At 36.3% G+C, this 15,756-nt stretch overlaps 1 protein-coding gene across 5 annotated transcripts in view; it reads left to right on the forward strand.

The window, feature by feature from the left end:
- The window catches only part of NBEA (neurobeachin), a 458,842-nt gene that overhangs the window by 428,443 nt on the left and 14,643 nt on the right, over positions 1-15,756 (forward strand). For 4 of the 5 annotated variants that reach the window (XM_066544904.1, XM_066544902.1, XM_066544905.1 and 1 more), the window contains 5 exons: positions 5,563-5,652; positions 7,139-7,331; positions 9,859-9,930; positions 12,430-12,585; positions 13,479-13,649. In XM_066544904.1, the coding sequence (XP_066401001.1) occupies positions 5,563-5,652; positions 7,139-7,331; positions 9,859-9,930; positions 12,430-12,585; positions 13,479-13,649 (682 nt within the window). The remainder of the gene's footprint in view (positions 1-5,562; positions 5,653-7,138; positions 7,332-9,858; positions 9,931-12,429; positions 12,586-13,478; positions 13,650-15,756) is intronic. The other variant, XM_066544903.1, reaches the window with a different exon arrangement.

The raw sequence follows: 15,756 nt of genomic DNA on the forward strand, positions 1-15,756 counted from the left end.
ACATCTGTAGATGCAAAGAAAAAAGCAATATCTCACACCACTCGTACAAAACAAAAGCACTTCAAGCTGTTTATGTTACCCACCAAAGGGCTGTCAATCTTATTTGCTCTGAAGAAGACAGTGCTTGGGGGCTGCTGAGTGTGCTGGCTGCACAGGAGGGAGAGTACATAAAGGATTCCTATGTTTACTTGGATGCAAAAATGAAATAAACTTTCAGGAACTGCAGTGTTGGATGACTATTGCTGTGGTGCATATTTCTCTAATGCCTCAGATTTTCACTTTTCATTGGACTCAGTCCCCATACACAGAGGAAAATGGATTATAGAAAAATTTCAGTGTGATAACAAGAAATAAAACACATCAGGATTATGGGAATTAGTAGTAAGAAGCCTGAACATGTTAAAAAAATAAAAACCAATAAAAAACAGAAAGATAAAAATTTTAGAAAGCTTACTGATCACTGTGGTAATCAGTGAAGATTAATAAAACAAGAGTACTTCACACAAGAATAAAAATATTGTCTATCTGCAGTGCAGTCTGATTTTCAGGAATTTCTTTCTTCCCTTCATGATTTAGAGTAAAAGTGCTCATGCTTTTAGGTTTCTTGTGTTAGGTAAATCACCAAGCATCTCTCTCAGCAAAGGGGATTTTACAAATGAAACAGACTGTTAATATCTTCCTTGGTGATGTTATCTGCATTTCCTAAGAACCTTTTTAGAGAAAAAGAATGTTAAAAATAAACTACTTAATGGCTTATCCTTTTTGCAGAGGTGTGTCAGCAAGCAAACAAAACCATAATTTCTCACATGAGTCAGTTCTAGCATTTGCATTTAGATTAGGACTGTGCTTCTGAAATGAATATGCCAACCACCCCTATTTGCCATGCTTTCATTCAAGCTGCAGAGCAGCTTTGGAGTGTGTGAATTTTCTCCCAAACCACAGAAGCTGAGTGTTCCACAAGTGCAGCTGGCAGAGCTCACTTCACTGTTGGGATATGCAGCCCCCAATGGAGCCCACCTGGGAAAACCCTGCTGTGGACATGTATTCAGCAGGGCTTCCTCAAGAGGAACATGGCTTCTTCTCCTTGGGATACAGTGACAGAACATGTGAATAGTTCAAAGCTGCATGTGGGAAAGTATGGGCTGGACAATAGGAAGCATTTCCTTACTGAGAGATTGATCAACTACTGGAACAGGCTTCCCAGAGGCACAGATGATGCCCTGAGCCTGTGAGTGCTTAAGAGGCTTTTGGACAGTGCCCTTAATAACATGCTTTAGCTTTTGGTCAGCAGTCAGGTGTTGATCAGAGTGATCACTGGAAGTCCCTTTTAACTGGAAAGAACTCTCCTCTCCTCTCCTCTCCTCTCCTCTCCTCTCCTCTCCTCTCCTCTCCTCTCCTCTCCTCTCCTCTCCTCTCCTCTCCTCTCCTCTCCTCTCCTCTCCTCTCCTCTCCTCTCCTCTCCTCTCCTCTCCTCTCCTCTCCTCTCCTCTCCTCTCCTCTCCTTCTCCTCTCCTCTCCTTCTCCTCCCCTCCCCTCTCCTCACTGTGCATCTCTGTTTCTGTTGTTTCACTTCTTCCTGGTAGAGGCATTGCCTTTGACCACTAGAAGTAATTCTTACCCCTAAAGAAACAGAGTGCATGGATTATTTCGTAACATGCTTGTGTTTATTTCAGTTAGAATTAAACCCCAATACTTCAGTAGACTGAATAATGAGCAAAGCAAATGTATTGAACTCTTCATTCCATGGGAAACTGACACTAAGGCCTTACCCTCCAAGGTGCAGGGCAGCATCCCAGTGTCCTTGTGAATGTACAGTCTACCCTTAAGCATAAAAATTGGAAACCAGTAAATTACTTTGAGCAAAAAAATTGAGGATCTTGATCATTGTACTATTCATAAGATTTGGTTATCTGATATATTGATTTATTGACCAAAATGTATGCAAATATATAAGAGATATGTATTTATATTACTTTTAAATGATCATTATTAAATCCTATGAAGTCACGTTTTGTTTGAGTGTATAAATTAGCTTGTGTGAGATTGACTAATTTTAAACTTGGAATTGCCAGCAAGTTTGCGGATTTTTTTTCCTCATTCTGACCTACTATTATCAAATAATATGCTAAGAGCCATTTTATTTTTCTGAATACATGATCATATCCTAATAGATACTCCCTGAAGTGTCTGGAGTACAAATCTCATTTTATGTGTATTAAAAACAGTAGGGATTCTCAAATCAGCTCACTAAATAGCTTTTCTGCAACACCTTATTGAGGAAGAGAAAACTAATATAATTGCCATTTTGCTGTTCTGAAAGCTTTAAATCTTGCAGCCACTGAATTCCAAGCTTATATTGTTTCTGCATGAAGGCCATTTGAAGGTGAAATGAGAATAAACTTGATTTTATTAAAATTTGTATTAAATTGACTAGAATGTGTATCCTGGGGAGTGGTGCTGCACTTTGCACACAATACTCAAGATCTGATGGGAGAAAAGGAATAGATTGATTAGAATGAAATGTTTAAGAACACTAAATAAATCTAAAGTTTGATGATTTACGGCTCAAGAAAAACTGTGGTGTACACTTACCAGTTTTCAGATTAGCTTTAGATACAGCCAGAGTTCTCTTGTAAACAAATCAATGTATTACATTATACTTCACAGATCTATTTTGTACCTGCTTTTCATTTTGTGTCAAGTTATCTGATAGGAGGCAGCGTTAGGAATACCCTTGGGCCAGTCACTTTATCTCTACGTGCTTATGTTTATCTTCTGTGTTATGTTTTGATGAGGTTTTTCTGTCCTTTGTGAGTACTGTGAGCTCCAGAGAGCAGTACCAGCTGTAGCTGTGCACAGCAGTGGTGTTGTGCAGACTACAGTGCAGTAGCGGTGCAGGAGCTGAGTGTTATGGGTATTTTTTAATCAGCATTGTTCCGTTTCTTTAATGCTTCTAAGAGGTGTCAGTTTTACAAATGGTATTTTGACTGAAAAAGATAACATTACTATCCATGGGGTGGAGGACAGGCAGTTGTCTTGCAAATGCAAGCCAGCAAAAATATTCAATATTCCCTGAATATCAAGGTCTTGGTTCTGTATTTGTTCTGGTTACAAAAGGACTCAACATTAACTAAAATGTTTTAAAATTATAGGATCATAGAGTATGTGTGCATTTACCAGCACATTTTCAGCTGTAAAATAACAGCTGCTTTTGATAATTACATTTTGAGTGTCCATTCCTCATAATCTGAAAAATTCATGTGAGTTTGTTATTGTATTCTGCTTCTCTGTCTCCTTCTCTATTGCCTCCATAAATCTACTTGAACTGAGAGGGAAAGCCAGCAATATTTATATTTGTGTGGAATTTACAGACAAGCAATCAGAATTTGCCAAGACCGGACAACATGAAAGTAAATGTGTAAATTAGAACTGGACTGCATTGAAAAAAAAATTAATAATTCATTTCAGTGCTCCTGTGAGAGAACATAAGTATCATTTAAGGGATCACTCTAAAGGGTAGAAGAAGAAGAAGATCTGGGTTTTTTTCATTATTGCTGCCAAATACAATTCACACTCCTATTTCAACACAGAATTCTTTCAAAAATTAGAATTAAATTAACCTTGATAATTATTTGAAAAAAACCCTGAAAAAATGGAAATTAATTTTCTGAAAATATCAGCAGATATATGTGGGAGTATATATAACACTGATATGTAATGATATTGTTAATATTAGTATTTGTAATTTTGAAAATGAAATTCACAAACAAGTATGATTCCTTTCCCTTCTGGTAAATCAGTTCTGAAGTACTGAATGCAATAGAAAATACTATTTTTATGTGACTTGAAATGAATTTTGTATTCCCGTGTAAAAAATGTCTGCATTAATGAAGGTATTTACACATTGTGTAATGAAGTACAGCTTGTATGGTACATATGGATAGCTGCTCTATGGACATATACACACACGTATACACATATGCCCAGACAAATGTGTTGGTTTTGTATGAAAGTCATCTGTGATTTTGAATTAATTCACCATTAAATGATGTTAATAAAACCTGAGATACTGACAAGTTCCCAAGAAACAGTCTGCGCCTTGGAGGCTGAAGTTCACTCTGAATTAGTCAACAAACAAGAAATCACCTGTACCGATATAATTACAGCATCAAATGTGCTGGGGCTACAATCCAAAGTCCTTCAGCTGCTTGACTGGACCTTGCATTAAGTTTCTTTTTCAGCAAACGTTTGTTTGTGGTATTCTATTATATACCTGTCAGTCCAGGGCATTAAGAGTGTTGGACATCAGTGACCTGTTAGGAAATCTCTCTCTAACATCTGTTTTTACATTTGTGTTGTGAAGTGGAGGAAAGCACAGGTTGGCTTGTAGGAATGACAAAATATGTACCTTAAAAGGATTCCTCTGCATCCTGAAGTATTTATGGTGTTTGTCACTGTTTTATGTCTAAAGGAAATAACAAAATTTACCAAGATACAATGGTTTTGGTGGGTTTTCATGTTAATTCTCTGTAGCCAATGAAAAATTCATAAAGATCACAAGAAAAATATTGAGGGTCAGTAGTTCAGGTTACAGTAAATATATAGGTACATAATGCACTCTGCATTTCAAAATCTGACAGTTTAGTTTCCTATGAATGCTTTAGTCTCAATTTTACAAGGTCAAATAAAATAATACGTGTCTGAAAAATAAGGAGTATTCTCTAACAGTATTGTTTCTACCAGTAACAATCTTTTGTCAAAGTTTTTAAGAACATATCTTAGATATAGTTTTGTTTGAATGAACTCTTTGAGTAGCAGAAGTATTTCAGTACATGTTCTGTATTCTATTACCTATAAATTAGTCAAGATTTATTCTGAAATTAGACTTGTCCTAAAGAATGTGTTTAAATTGCAAAGTTTTAATTTCTAACCCGTGAAGCCTGAAAGCCCATGAAAAAATGCAATAAAATTAAGGATAAAATAAATATTCAGTGAATGTATGCAAATTGGAAAGATTTCTATAAATTGTCTTACTGTGCCTGATAAGGTTAATTTCTGGCATTTTTTTTTGTTTTCATCTACTAATGTTGTTGAAATACTACTTTTTTATTATTATATTTAATACATAAAATTTATTTCTCAGTTTTCTTTTCTTTCCCCCCATTTAAGATTCCAGAGGCTTATTTTATTAGAGATCCTCATACTTTCCTCCTTACAAAGGACTTTATTAAGGTATATATGTTCTTTTTAGTGCAAAAACCCCAAAAGCTCTCTCAAGATCTGAACTGCATGTCCTCACAGGTTAACATTTTCACATATAACGCCAGTTACTGGAGATGAGAATGGTTAGTTGGTTAACTGAAGCATGCTTGAAAGGAGAAGCAAAGCTTGTCTACAAAATACTAACACTTGGATGAGTCTGCAGCCTGGGAGGAGAGCACCGGGTGAATTTTCTGGACTTTTTTCATGGCTGACTTGGGATATGCCTGCATTGTCACACAGTGTGTTGACCTCTCTCCTTGATGCATATTGCTCCTGACAGTCCCTCTCCTCTGCCCGCAGGCCATGGAGGCGCAGATACAGAACTTTGGACAGACGCCATCGCAGTTGCTCATTGAGCCCCATCCACCTCGGAGCTCTGCCATGCACCTGGTGAGACATGACTGCTGGCTGGGAATGCATTCCCTTTGAACCTTAGGGTCCCTTGTAGGTCATAAAGTACTCGTTAAAGCAACACTTTTGATGCCCCCCATTGCCCATGTAGCCATACTTGCTTTGGGTAGCAACAAATCACAGGGATCTAGCAGAGCAAGGTGAAGGTGTGACTGGCTTTAGCTTCAGACAGTCCTGGATTTTCCTTACTAATATGATATAAGAAGGCCCCATCTTGAGAAATATAAACTTGATAAATACATATTTGCATTCTTGTTTCTGCAAGTGGTGGGAATGTCTGCAGGCTTTCCTTAGCGTGAGTTCGTTGTGTTCTTTTAAAGGACGCATTGTTAGGGGCTGATTTATGAACGTCTGCTTGACAAAAATAAAGTATTGGAGTTCAAATCGTGCTGGAATCCTCCCACCCATTCCCCCAGGAGAATGAAATGTATATTTTGAGTTTTAATTCAAACTCCAAAATTCATTTCCATCACATTCTTCTCTATCCTTCTTACAAAGAATCATATGAAATAGCCATACTGAGCAAGACAGATTTCTGTGCCCCGAGTGCCTTTGATGAAATCCTTAGAGCTAGGTTTTTTTAAGCTTTGCAAATCAACAGTAATACGTGCAGTAGTTTCAATCATTTTATCTATCTATTAGGAAATCTCTCTATGTAGCTGTACACTGTGAAAGTGGAAATTGATCTGAAAGTGGTTGTTGTATTATTTTAAGTGTGTATAAGTCAAAGTTAGATAATATTTATTCTACATTCTTAAGATATGGATAATATATTTTTAATAATTCAAGGTGATAAGCAGAAAGGAATATTTGACCTTTTAGAAATAGTTCATTTTATTATAACAGTGGCTGGAAAAAAACTCCTTAAAACCAGTATTCAATAGCTATCCTTGCCCATGTATAAACAATTGTGTCATTTGCAGAATCATGGAACAGGCTTAGGTTATTATAACCTTATTAGGTTACAGACTCTTTAATAAGCATACGCTTTACTTAGAATTAAATTGTGTTTGGAAATGTGGTATTTCATATGAGGAATTCATTAAGAAAAATATCTGTGCGTTTTTGATTCACTATTAAAATTTATTTTTCAACTGTTGTAGTTTTTTAGAGAATTAATATTTATGTGTTAATTGATTAACTCATTAAGACATATCTCTATGAATATTAACTACTGAATAATTTTACATTTTACTGTATGCTAATTAATGCTAATGGTCATTTTGTACCCTATAATGATAACCCTTACCATACCTATTCTCTATTTATCCTCGTGTAATGTTCCAATAATAGCTTGTGATCTTGCTCTCCTCCATTACTAGAGTAGATGCACAGGTAGTGTTGTTTTCCCTGTTTGTGCACATGCTTACCTGCTCTTTTTTAACCTCGTTTTCCCTCAGACCTCCTCACTAATTGTGTTATCCCTTCTGTTTTCTTCTGCTCTCTTCTCCTTTCTACTCAACAGTGTTTCCTTCCACAGAGCCCCCTCATGTTTAAAGATCAGATGCAGCAGGATGTCATCATGGTGCTGAAGTTCCCATCCAATTCCCCTGTCACACACGTGGCAGCCAACACGCTGCCCCACCTGACCATCCCTGCCGTGGTGACAGTCACTTGCAGCAGGCTGTTTGCAGTCAATCGGTGGCACAACACAGTAGGTGGGTCCTCGCAGGCACGCTTCATTCAAATTTGGAGACCTTAACAATGCAGCTTTAATTTTGAGTGCAATTTAGCTCACTTGCCTGCCTGTGCACCAAGATTTACTATTTCTTCTGGTTTGTGTCAAATAATCACAGCTTCTCTTTTCTCTGGTGTCATTCCTAGAAACACTCTCCTTAACAGCAGCACATCACCATGGCAGCGAATCGATTTGTGGTTACTTCAGGATCAGTTTTTGATACAATGCTTTTCAGGAGACTGCTGTTCCTCTCGACACAGCAAATATTAATATGTCCCAGGTTTCAGGAATACATACTGACATGCTAGAGAGTGTATATCCCTATCTGCTGCTTGAGAGAGATTTCAGGATCTTGTCATAAGCCTTCCCCTGGGTCGCTGTTGGATTATCTGGGACCCTAAGCAAGTCTAAGCAGCTGGACACTGAACTATTCTGAGGAGAAGTTCCCTCATTCCCTCACAAAAGCCCATCCAACAGGGTCATCCCAAAATTCCCTTCCGGCCCCTCTGCTCACCTCTCCATATATTCATTAGGACTGTCCATGTCACCTGGACATGCAGGTGCTAAGGCTGTTCCAAGCATTGCTAAATAGGTGGTGGGGCCATGAGGTACATGAGGGAACAAGCAGGTTTCATTTTGTCAGGTAGTTTCCTGCAGCGATAGCCCTTGTGCTGCAATATCTGGGAACATTTATAATACACCATCAGGTGCAACCACATTACGTGTAACAAAATTTTTTCCCATTTCTTTTAAACAAAAGGTAAAAATCTAGAGGGGAAAAAAAACCCCAGCATTTTTTAAAACTATTTAGTGACAATGTCCTCAATGGAAGATTCCAGTGTCAGGAATTATTTGGAGGTGCAGAAACTGTCCTGTGTTGTTTTAACACACCTTTGACTAACATTGATTGGCTAATTCCTAATTATTTTCCTTTGACTTTTCAGGGATTCTGTCCAAATACTCTATACCCATCACCATTCATGTCTCCTCTATTTGAGGAAGCTTATTTGGTTCTGGAGTAGCCCTTTCTCAACCAGATTTTTGAGTCAAGAGAACCCAAAATTCCTACCTGTACTTCATTGTGAAGGAATTAATCTCATTAATATTGCAGTATGCTAGAGTTCAAATGCTTCCTTAAAAACTGTCATTTGAAGTCCTTTAGTTTAGTTTAGCTGAAGCTTTGTTGGTCTTCATGATGCATATGACAGTAAGGTTTTAAGTTTTCCTCTATACTCTTGTAAAACATGTCATGTTGCAAAAATTCAGAATTCAAGGCATGAACTAACCCTAAATTCAATTTCACACCATTTGTAAACCTCTGATCTAAATTAAAAAAAAAGGAATACTTTCTAAATATATTATAATAGAAAGAGAGGAAAATAAAACTGCTTAGAGAATCAAACCTGATTGTAATGATTTTCTTAACTTTTACATCCTGCTTGACAATGTTGCTTATTTTGCAGGAGGCTAATCCAGGACAGGGTATCAATTTCCTACTATTGCCATAATATTATTTTAATAAAGCATTACTCTAATATAAAGAATAAGTTTATCTACAGAAATGTATGCACAGACCACTTGTTGTAAAATGTATGTAGAGCTTTGGAATTAACAAACAGCAGGAGGCATTTACAGAGACATCTCATAATAGAAGTGGAGGAATCTTAGTTAATACCAGTAAATAGCTGTCCCAAACTGCTTGGGCTTTGAAAGAAGAGACAGAAAGAAGGGAGGAATTTCTCAGAGCTATGTCTTTCTGAAAACGGAAGAGCTTTTCTTTTACCTCTTCCAGTTGTCTATTGCAGTAGTAGAAAATGGACTTTATTCTTCAGAAATCTGTATGTCCTGTTATAAAGGGTATTCTTGTGCAAGGTAGCAGTTCGTGACAAAAAAGGTGTTTTCAGTAATGACTATTTGATTTAAATACCAGGGAAGGTGCTCAGAAGAGCCAAAGCAATGCTATCTGTGCATGACAAGATAACACTAAATTTGCAGTCCCTGATGCACATTTGAACATCTTAAGGACTGCTTAGAATAGAATGAACAGGAATATTGTGGCACATTTACTGTACCCTATACTTTTACATCTAAAACTTTTAGATAAATCCATGAAAAGGTCCAAGTTTCTGTCATGTACAGGCCTCCATATGCAAGAAGCTCATAAAAATGTTTAATCTAATTAACTTTATTTTCTGTGCTAAGATCTCTGCTCAAAAGTAAAAATAAAAATCTCTTATACTATTTTAAATGAGTTATTTAATGAATGTGTGTGGCTGCAAAAGTTGTGATGAAGTTGATGCTTCTACATTTATAGTTACTTTTACATAAAGAAAGAATTAACAAATGCATATTTGTGAAGCACAGAGAAAGAAATCTTAAGACATTAATAAAGCAAATAGTAAAAACCTACTTTCTAAAAATATATAATAATCCAATAATGGACTTTTAAACCTAGAAAAATCATGTCAAAATGTTTCTATGTGCTTTATTCCTCCTTTCATGTGTAGGCCTTCGGGGAGCCCCAGGATACTCTTTGGATCAAGCCCATCATCTTCCAATTGAAATGGATCCATTGATTGGTATGTCAAGATGAAAATGTAGCAATATATTTGAAATTGGCAATTTCAGGAATTATTGATTAATCTATATTTGTATATTATGCTTCATTTAACACAGAAAATAGGAAAGTATTTATTCTTGTCAGTCCTGAAGAATTAAAAAGCATTAGCTGTTGATGTTGAATGAATTACATGAATGCTATTTGTTATTAACATCACCAGCAACTGGTATTTAAGAAACAACCAATTAAGTCAGTTAATTGTCGACCCATATCTATAATTCTGTTCTCTTATCAGGTCACATTAGTAAAATAAAACTTGAGGGTCCTATGGAGAGAGCATATATTTTTTTACAGCCAGCACTATGTTTATCAGTGCAGATGCAGATCCATTTATTTTCATTCACTTTATGATTTGGATTTAGTCAACAATACTAATTTAATAATGAAAAGTCTGGCTTTTAAATTGATAGTATTTTTTAAAATCCAGATTTTTTTGAGAAAGTGAATTATTTGAGAAATAGAATCTGCTAAAATTGTTAGATTGCAGGACTTCCTAATGATCATAAATTTTCATTATTGAACTTATTTGATTTTTAGAGGGGAGAGAGTTCAGAAATTTGAAACAGAAATTGGGGATAGGAAAGGTTCTTAGGGACAAGAATTGTAGCATTGTAGCATTGTTGAGAAAAAAAAAAATTAATTTAAACATAGCCAGATATAAAGTTCCATTTTTTCTGTGTCAATATTCACAATATTCATGTTCAAAAGATTTATATAGAAGTACCTCAGGAGAGTTAGCTTTCTCTTCTGTGAGCTTCATTTGATCTCATATAATGACAGTGGTTTTCTCTTTAGTTTTTCTCTCACAAGCTAAGGCACAACTTTTGTGTCCATCTGTTCTGGAAATTTGAGTAATTTGCTATTCATCATCTTTCAGCTAATGGACATAGAGGGTCTGGTAATTTAAATATGTGTTCTTAGAATGTATGCAAACATGATATTAACTTCCATGAGCAATTTCAAAATAGAATGGAGTGGGGTTTTTTTGGCTGAATCTCTTATTCATGTAGTTGTGAGCCCTTGAAGTAGAATAGCAAAAAATAAGGAAAAATCAGATTATTGTCTGCATTAGGTTGTGTTCCTATGTTAGGAGAAACATATTTCTCAGAGTGATTTTTACCTCCCTGGCTTTGGGTAACTGAAGTTAGTTGTCAAGATTCCCTCCATATCTACTGTAGAAAGACAAACTCCTCTGGAATTGTCTAGCACTTAGACAGTACTCCAGTGTGAGATGACTTGTCATGAGAAAAAATGTTGTCTTCTCTAGTGAGACTGGATGGATAAAATTAACTTAGATTATATATTCAACTTTCAGAAAGTTAATACTGAGATGGAGCACACTTTTATGGTGCTGCCATATCTTGTCTGCTGTGTCACAGGGGGGACAGAGCACATTAGCTGTGGGTTCCCAGTCATTAGTATCCTTCTAACCAGCTCCATTTGGCAGTTGGGTTGGTGGGATTCTGCGTGAACTATTCCTTTTCCCTCAGTCTGGGGGAGTTTCTAAGTGTCATTACCTCTTTTTCAAGTACTGTCCTTGGTCTGGGTCCCTGCTAGAGAAGCAGATGACAACACTTACATTTCCTGTACTGGAAAATCAGATTAGGTTTGATAGAGTCATGGAATCATAAAATAAGCTGAGTTGGAAGGGACCCATCAGGAGCATCAAGTCCAATGCCTGGCTCTGTGCAGGACCTCACACAAGAGTCACACCACGTCCTAAAAGCATTGTCCAAACTTTTCTTGAACTCTCTCAGGCTGGTTCTGTGACCACTTCCCTGAGGAGCCAGTTCCAGGGCCCAGCCACCCTCTGGGTAAAAGACATTTTCCTGATATCCAATGCAAACATCCCCTTACTGAGCTTCACACCTTTTCCTTGAGTTCTGTCCCTGATCACAAGAGTAGAGATCAGTACCTGCTCTTCCACTTCCCCTTGTGAGGATGATGAAGACCACAATAAAGTCTCCCCTCATTCATTGGTTGAATCTTTATGTCTTTAATCTGGTTAAGCATCTGGAGGTGTGGGGTTGTCAAGGCCACACAATACAAGCTGTTTTTTGTGAAAGAGATACCAACCAGTAAGAACTGGCTCTCTGCAGTATTGTTAGTATTGATTTCATATTGCCACTTTCCTTTGGTTCAGATTGTTTTGAGAGACTACTTCAGCAGAGCACTAAAATTATTACCACATATTATGCAGTGCATCAGGCAACTTATAAGAAATTGTCATCTTCTGTAAAATCTTATCTCTTATTCAAAGGGGAGCTAGAAATCTCACAATAATTTTGTATTTCTGACACCCATATAGACAGCTCTAAATGTTCATATTCAAAATGCTTACTCAACAACAAATTCACAGTTCATTGAAAGTTAAATGTATTCATTTTCTCCTGTAAATGGATGACAGGAAGGTGCTGGAATGGCTTACATGTAAAATGTGTTTTGCATTTCGTTACAGCCAATAACTCTGGTGTGAACAAACGTCAGATCACAGACCTTGTGGATCAGAGCATCCAGATCAACGCACATTGCTTCGTGGTCACGGCAGATAATCGCTACATTCTTATCTGTGGTTTCTGGGACAAGAGCTTTCGAGTTTATTCCACAGAAACAGGTGACCTCAAATACAGATCTCTGGTTCTTCCTGGGTCACAAAGTGGACAAAGACTATTGTCTTAATAGAACCATATCTAATACTTGTGCTTACATGTCAATAAATGGTAAAGGGCAGTTTGTAAAACCCTTCATTACTGTTTCAGCATGATAACGTTAAGATTTTTTTTAAATGGAAGATAGGGGATGTAAAAGGAAATGGAATACAGTACCATAATTATCTTCAGGAAATTTATCATGTCAAAAGAATCAACAAAATTTTTGTTACAATATTTTTATGGATCTATTATTTCTAGCTCTACTTATTTCCTGTAGTAAGGAATTAGGTTGAATATCCTGCCACAGGAACCAATATTTTGTTCCTTTGTCTGATTACTTTGACTAATGTCACTAAGTATATTGCTAAAAACTAATTGTAATAATAGAAAGGAGGAGGTGATAATCATAGTAAACCTTAGTTTGACATTAACATAGAACAAATACACATTTTTAACGTGATAATGTAGCACAATTATGGAAAAGTTCATGTACAGTCTTATGCATATCACTCATGAAATTCATAAATACTGTTCTAATGCCATTGCTTAAATACTGATGGAGCTATAACTCCACTTAATATTCAGTGACTACAGCACTGCCTTGATTTTTAGAGATAAGGGTTAGACTATGGATTGCCACAGAGGACAGCTTTCAACAAGACTGAAAAGAAAAGTGGAAAAAAAAGTTTAATCTTTGTGATTTTTTTTAATCTTCTTGTAGCATTTAGTGAACTTTAATTATGGGACATGAAACAAAAGTTGCATTTGAACTGAATATTAATTATATAGTTAATGATTTCTAAATGCTGCTAGTACCTTAGATAACTGAATTTTTATGACTTTGCATTCCCACCAGGAAAATTAACTCAGATTGTGTTTGGCCACTGGGATGTCGTGACTTGCCTGGCCAGGTCGGAGTCCTACATCGGGGGCGATTGCTACATCGTGTCTGGGTCTCGCGACGCTACATTGCTGCTTTGGTACTGGAGCGGCCGGCATCATATCATAGGTGACAATCCAAACAGCAGTAAGTGTCCTTTAAATAACACCTCTCCCAGAGGTCTTCTGTCACACCTCTTTGTTTTAACATTCCTTCTTTCAGCTTCAGAAGTTATTACCAAAAATCAGTAACTTTGCCTACAGGTTGAAAGTTCATATAAAAAGAGCACCACATGCTAAGCAGTGCATTGATTGCTTGCCAAAAAATGTTTAAACGCTCTCTACATGTTAAGAGATAATAGGATGGGAGTATAGTTCCTAAGTTTGTAATTGCCTTTATCACTTATAGCATCGTGTCATCATAAACCAGAACAAGATGGTTGTGGCCTTTAAGTGACAGGACATATATCACTATATTTTGACTTCTCTTTCCCTGGAAATATTTTTTGGCATTTTAACTTACTCCTTTTGTGCTACAGCATGCTATATCAGCTGCTTGCTTTTTCAAAAAAGGAATGTCTCACATGCCATGGAATTAAATGAGACTCTCTTGAGAAAGGTCTTTCTATAGTTTGGGGGAGCAATCTGACTGAATAAAAATAGAAGATAAAATGTCAGGAAAAGTTTACATTTCATTTGCATGGGACTAACTATCAGTGCTTTGCAGAGTCAGTGGGACACAATAATATTATTAATTTATGCAAAAGGACACAAATTGCACCACGAATTTAAAGATCCCATCACCCAAGCCAGAGATATGGCTGCAGCTAAAGAGCAGCTTTTATCCATATACTAGAACTGTTTTATACAACACTAAATCCACTTCACTTAAAGAAGCTTCTGACTTCTAATGATAATTTTCAACAGAAGGGTTTTGTCTTTGGATAAAAATGTTAGAATCTGTCACTATCAGTTCTGATCTCTGATTCAATACTGACTGTATGCAGCACTGTCAGTTACAAACATCTAAGTGAAAGTATTTCTTCAACTGAATGGCTGGTAGAAAAGGGTTTTATGTGTTTCAAAGTAAATATCTTGTTAATTTTGCAGCAAGAAACTTTTTATTGAATTTTGATTTTTTTCCTTTTGTCTGTAAGCAGGGTAAAAGGGAGACATAAAAGCCTTGCTTTCTCATGAGATTTTATTTGCTTTTATAACAGAAAATAGAGGGGAAAGAAGAAAATTGTGTTCCAATAACAAATTTCTGTAATTTTTGTCTATATTCCATGACTTTTTTAGTATGTAATTCTCCAATATGGATAAATTCAGTCTGACAAGGATTTTCATGTCTTAGCAGTTTGTATAGGTAGATGCCATTTTTCTTCTTTGAATGCCTGTGTGATTCATATAAAGTATTAGTCATTTCTATGATAAGAGAAAAATAAGAAGAGCTTTCTACTCTCATTAAAGAAAAAATGTAAGACTTTCCCCTTACCTCCCTTTATTGTAAAGGGCTTGGACAGCCTTGCAATTAGCATCTCCTTTCTGGCTGATACAAACTGCTTGAATTCTTTTCCAGTTAGAATGATTTTAGTTCTGGTATTATTCTGTCATCACTTACATATCTGAATGCTCAAAAGTGGTACTTTTTGAATCTCAGATTTAATATCTTAGCTGTATAACTTTGGAATTGTCTGCTTTGAAGGTCTTGAATTTTATGAAAGGAAGGATATGACCTGGCTGACAGAAATAAATGAAAACAAAAATTACTTGTATGACTTGCTCTCTGCCTCTGAGTGGATAAGGCACTGTTTTGCTGAAGAAATGGCCTTATGGTCAGATTAATAGGAGACTGTGCTGCAGATAGCTACGTCCAGTCAAATGAAATCTTACAGGCACAGGTAACAGAACTCAAGGAGATTAAGTACCCAAGACCACTGTGGTAGCTTTGAAATATATTGATAAGATTTTTTAATATTCATGTTGAAGACATGTTGAAGACTCATGCTGAGGAAGAGTGATGGCATTTCTATTATTTCTATCTCTATTCATTGGATTGAAGCTACTAATTATATACTAGTACTGTACTATAACCAGAACTACATGTGTTGAAAACATACCATTATTAACAGATACTTTGACTTTTCATGAACATACATTAATGGGGATAGATCACAAAAACAAAGGGCCTTTAAAAAAATGACCTTTAAAAACTTCTGAAATTACTAAATGTTTTTGCTGAAGTAATGACTAGT

The sequence above is a fragment of the Molothrus aeneus genome, chromosome 2 (assembly GCF_037042795.1).
Source record: "Molothrus aeneus isolate 106 chromosome 2, BPBGC_Maene_1.0, whole genome shotgun sequence".
NCBI lineage: Eukaryota > Metazoa > Chordata > Aves > Passeriformes > Icteridae > Molothrus > Molothrus aeneus.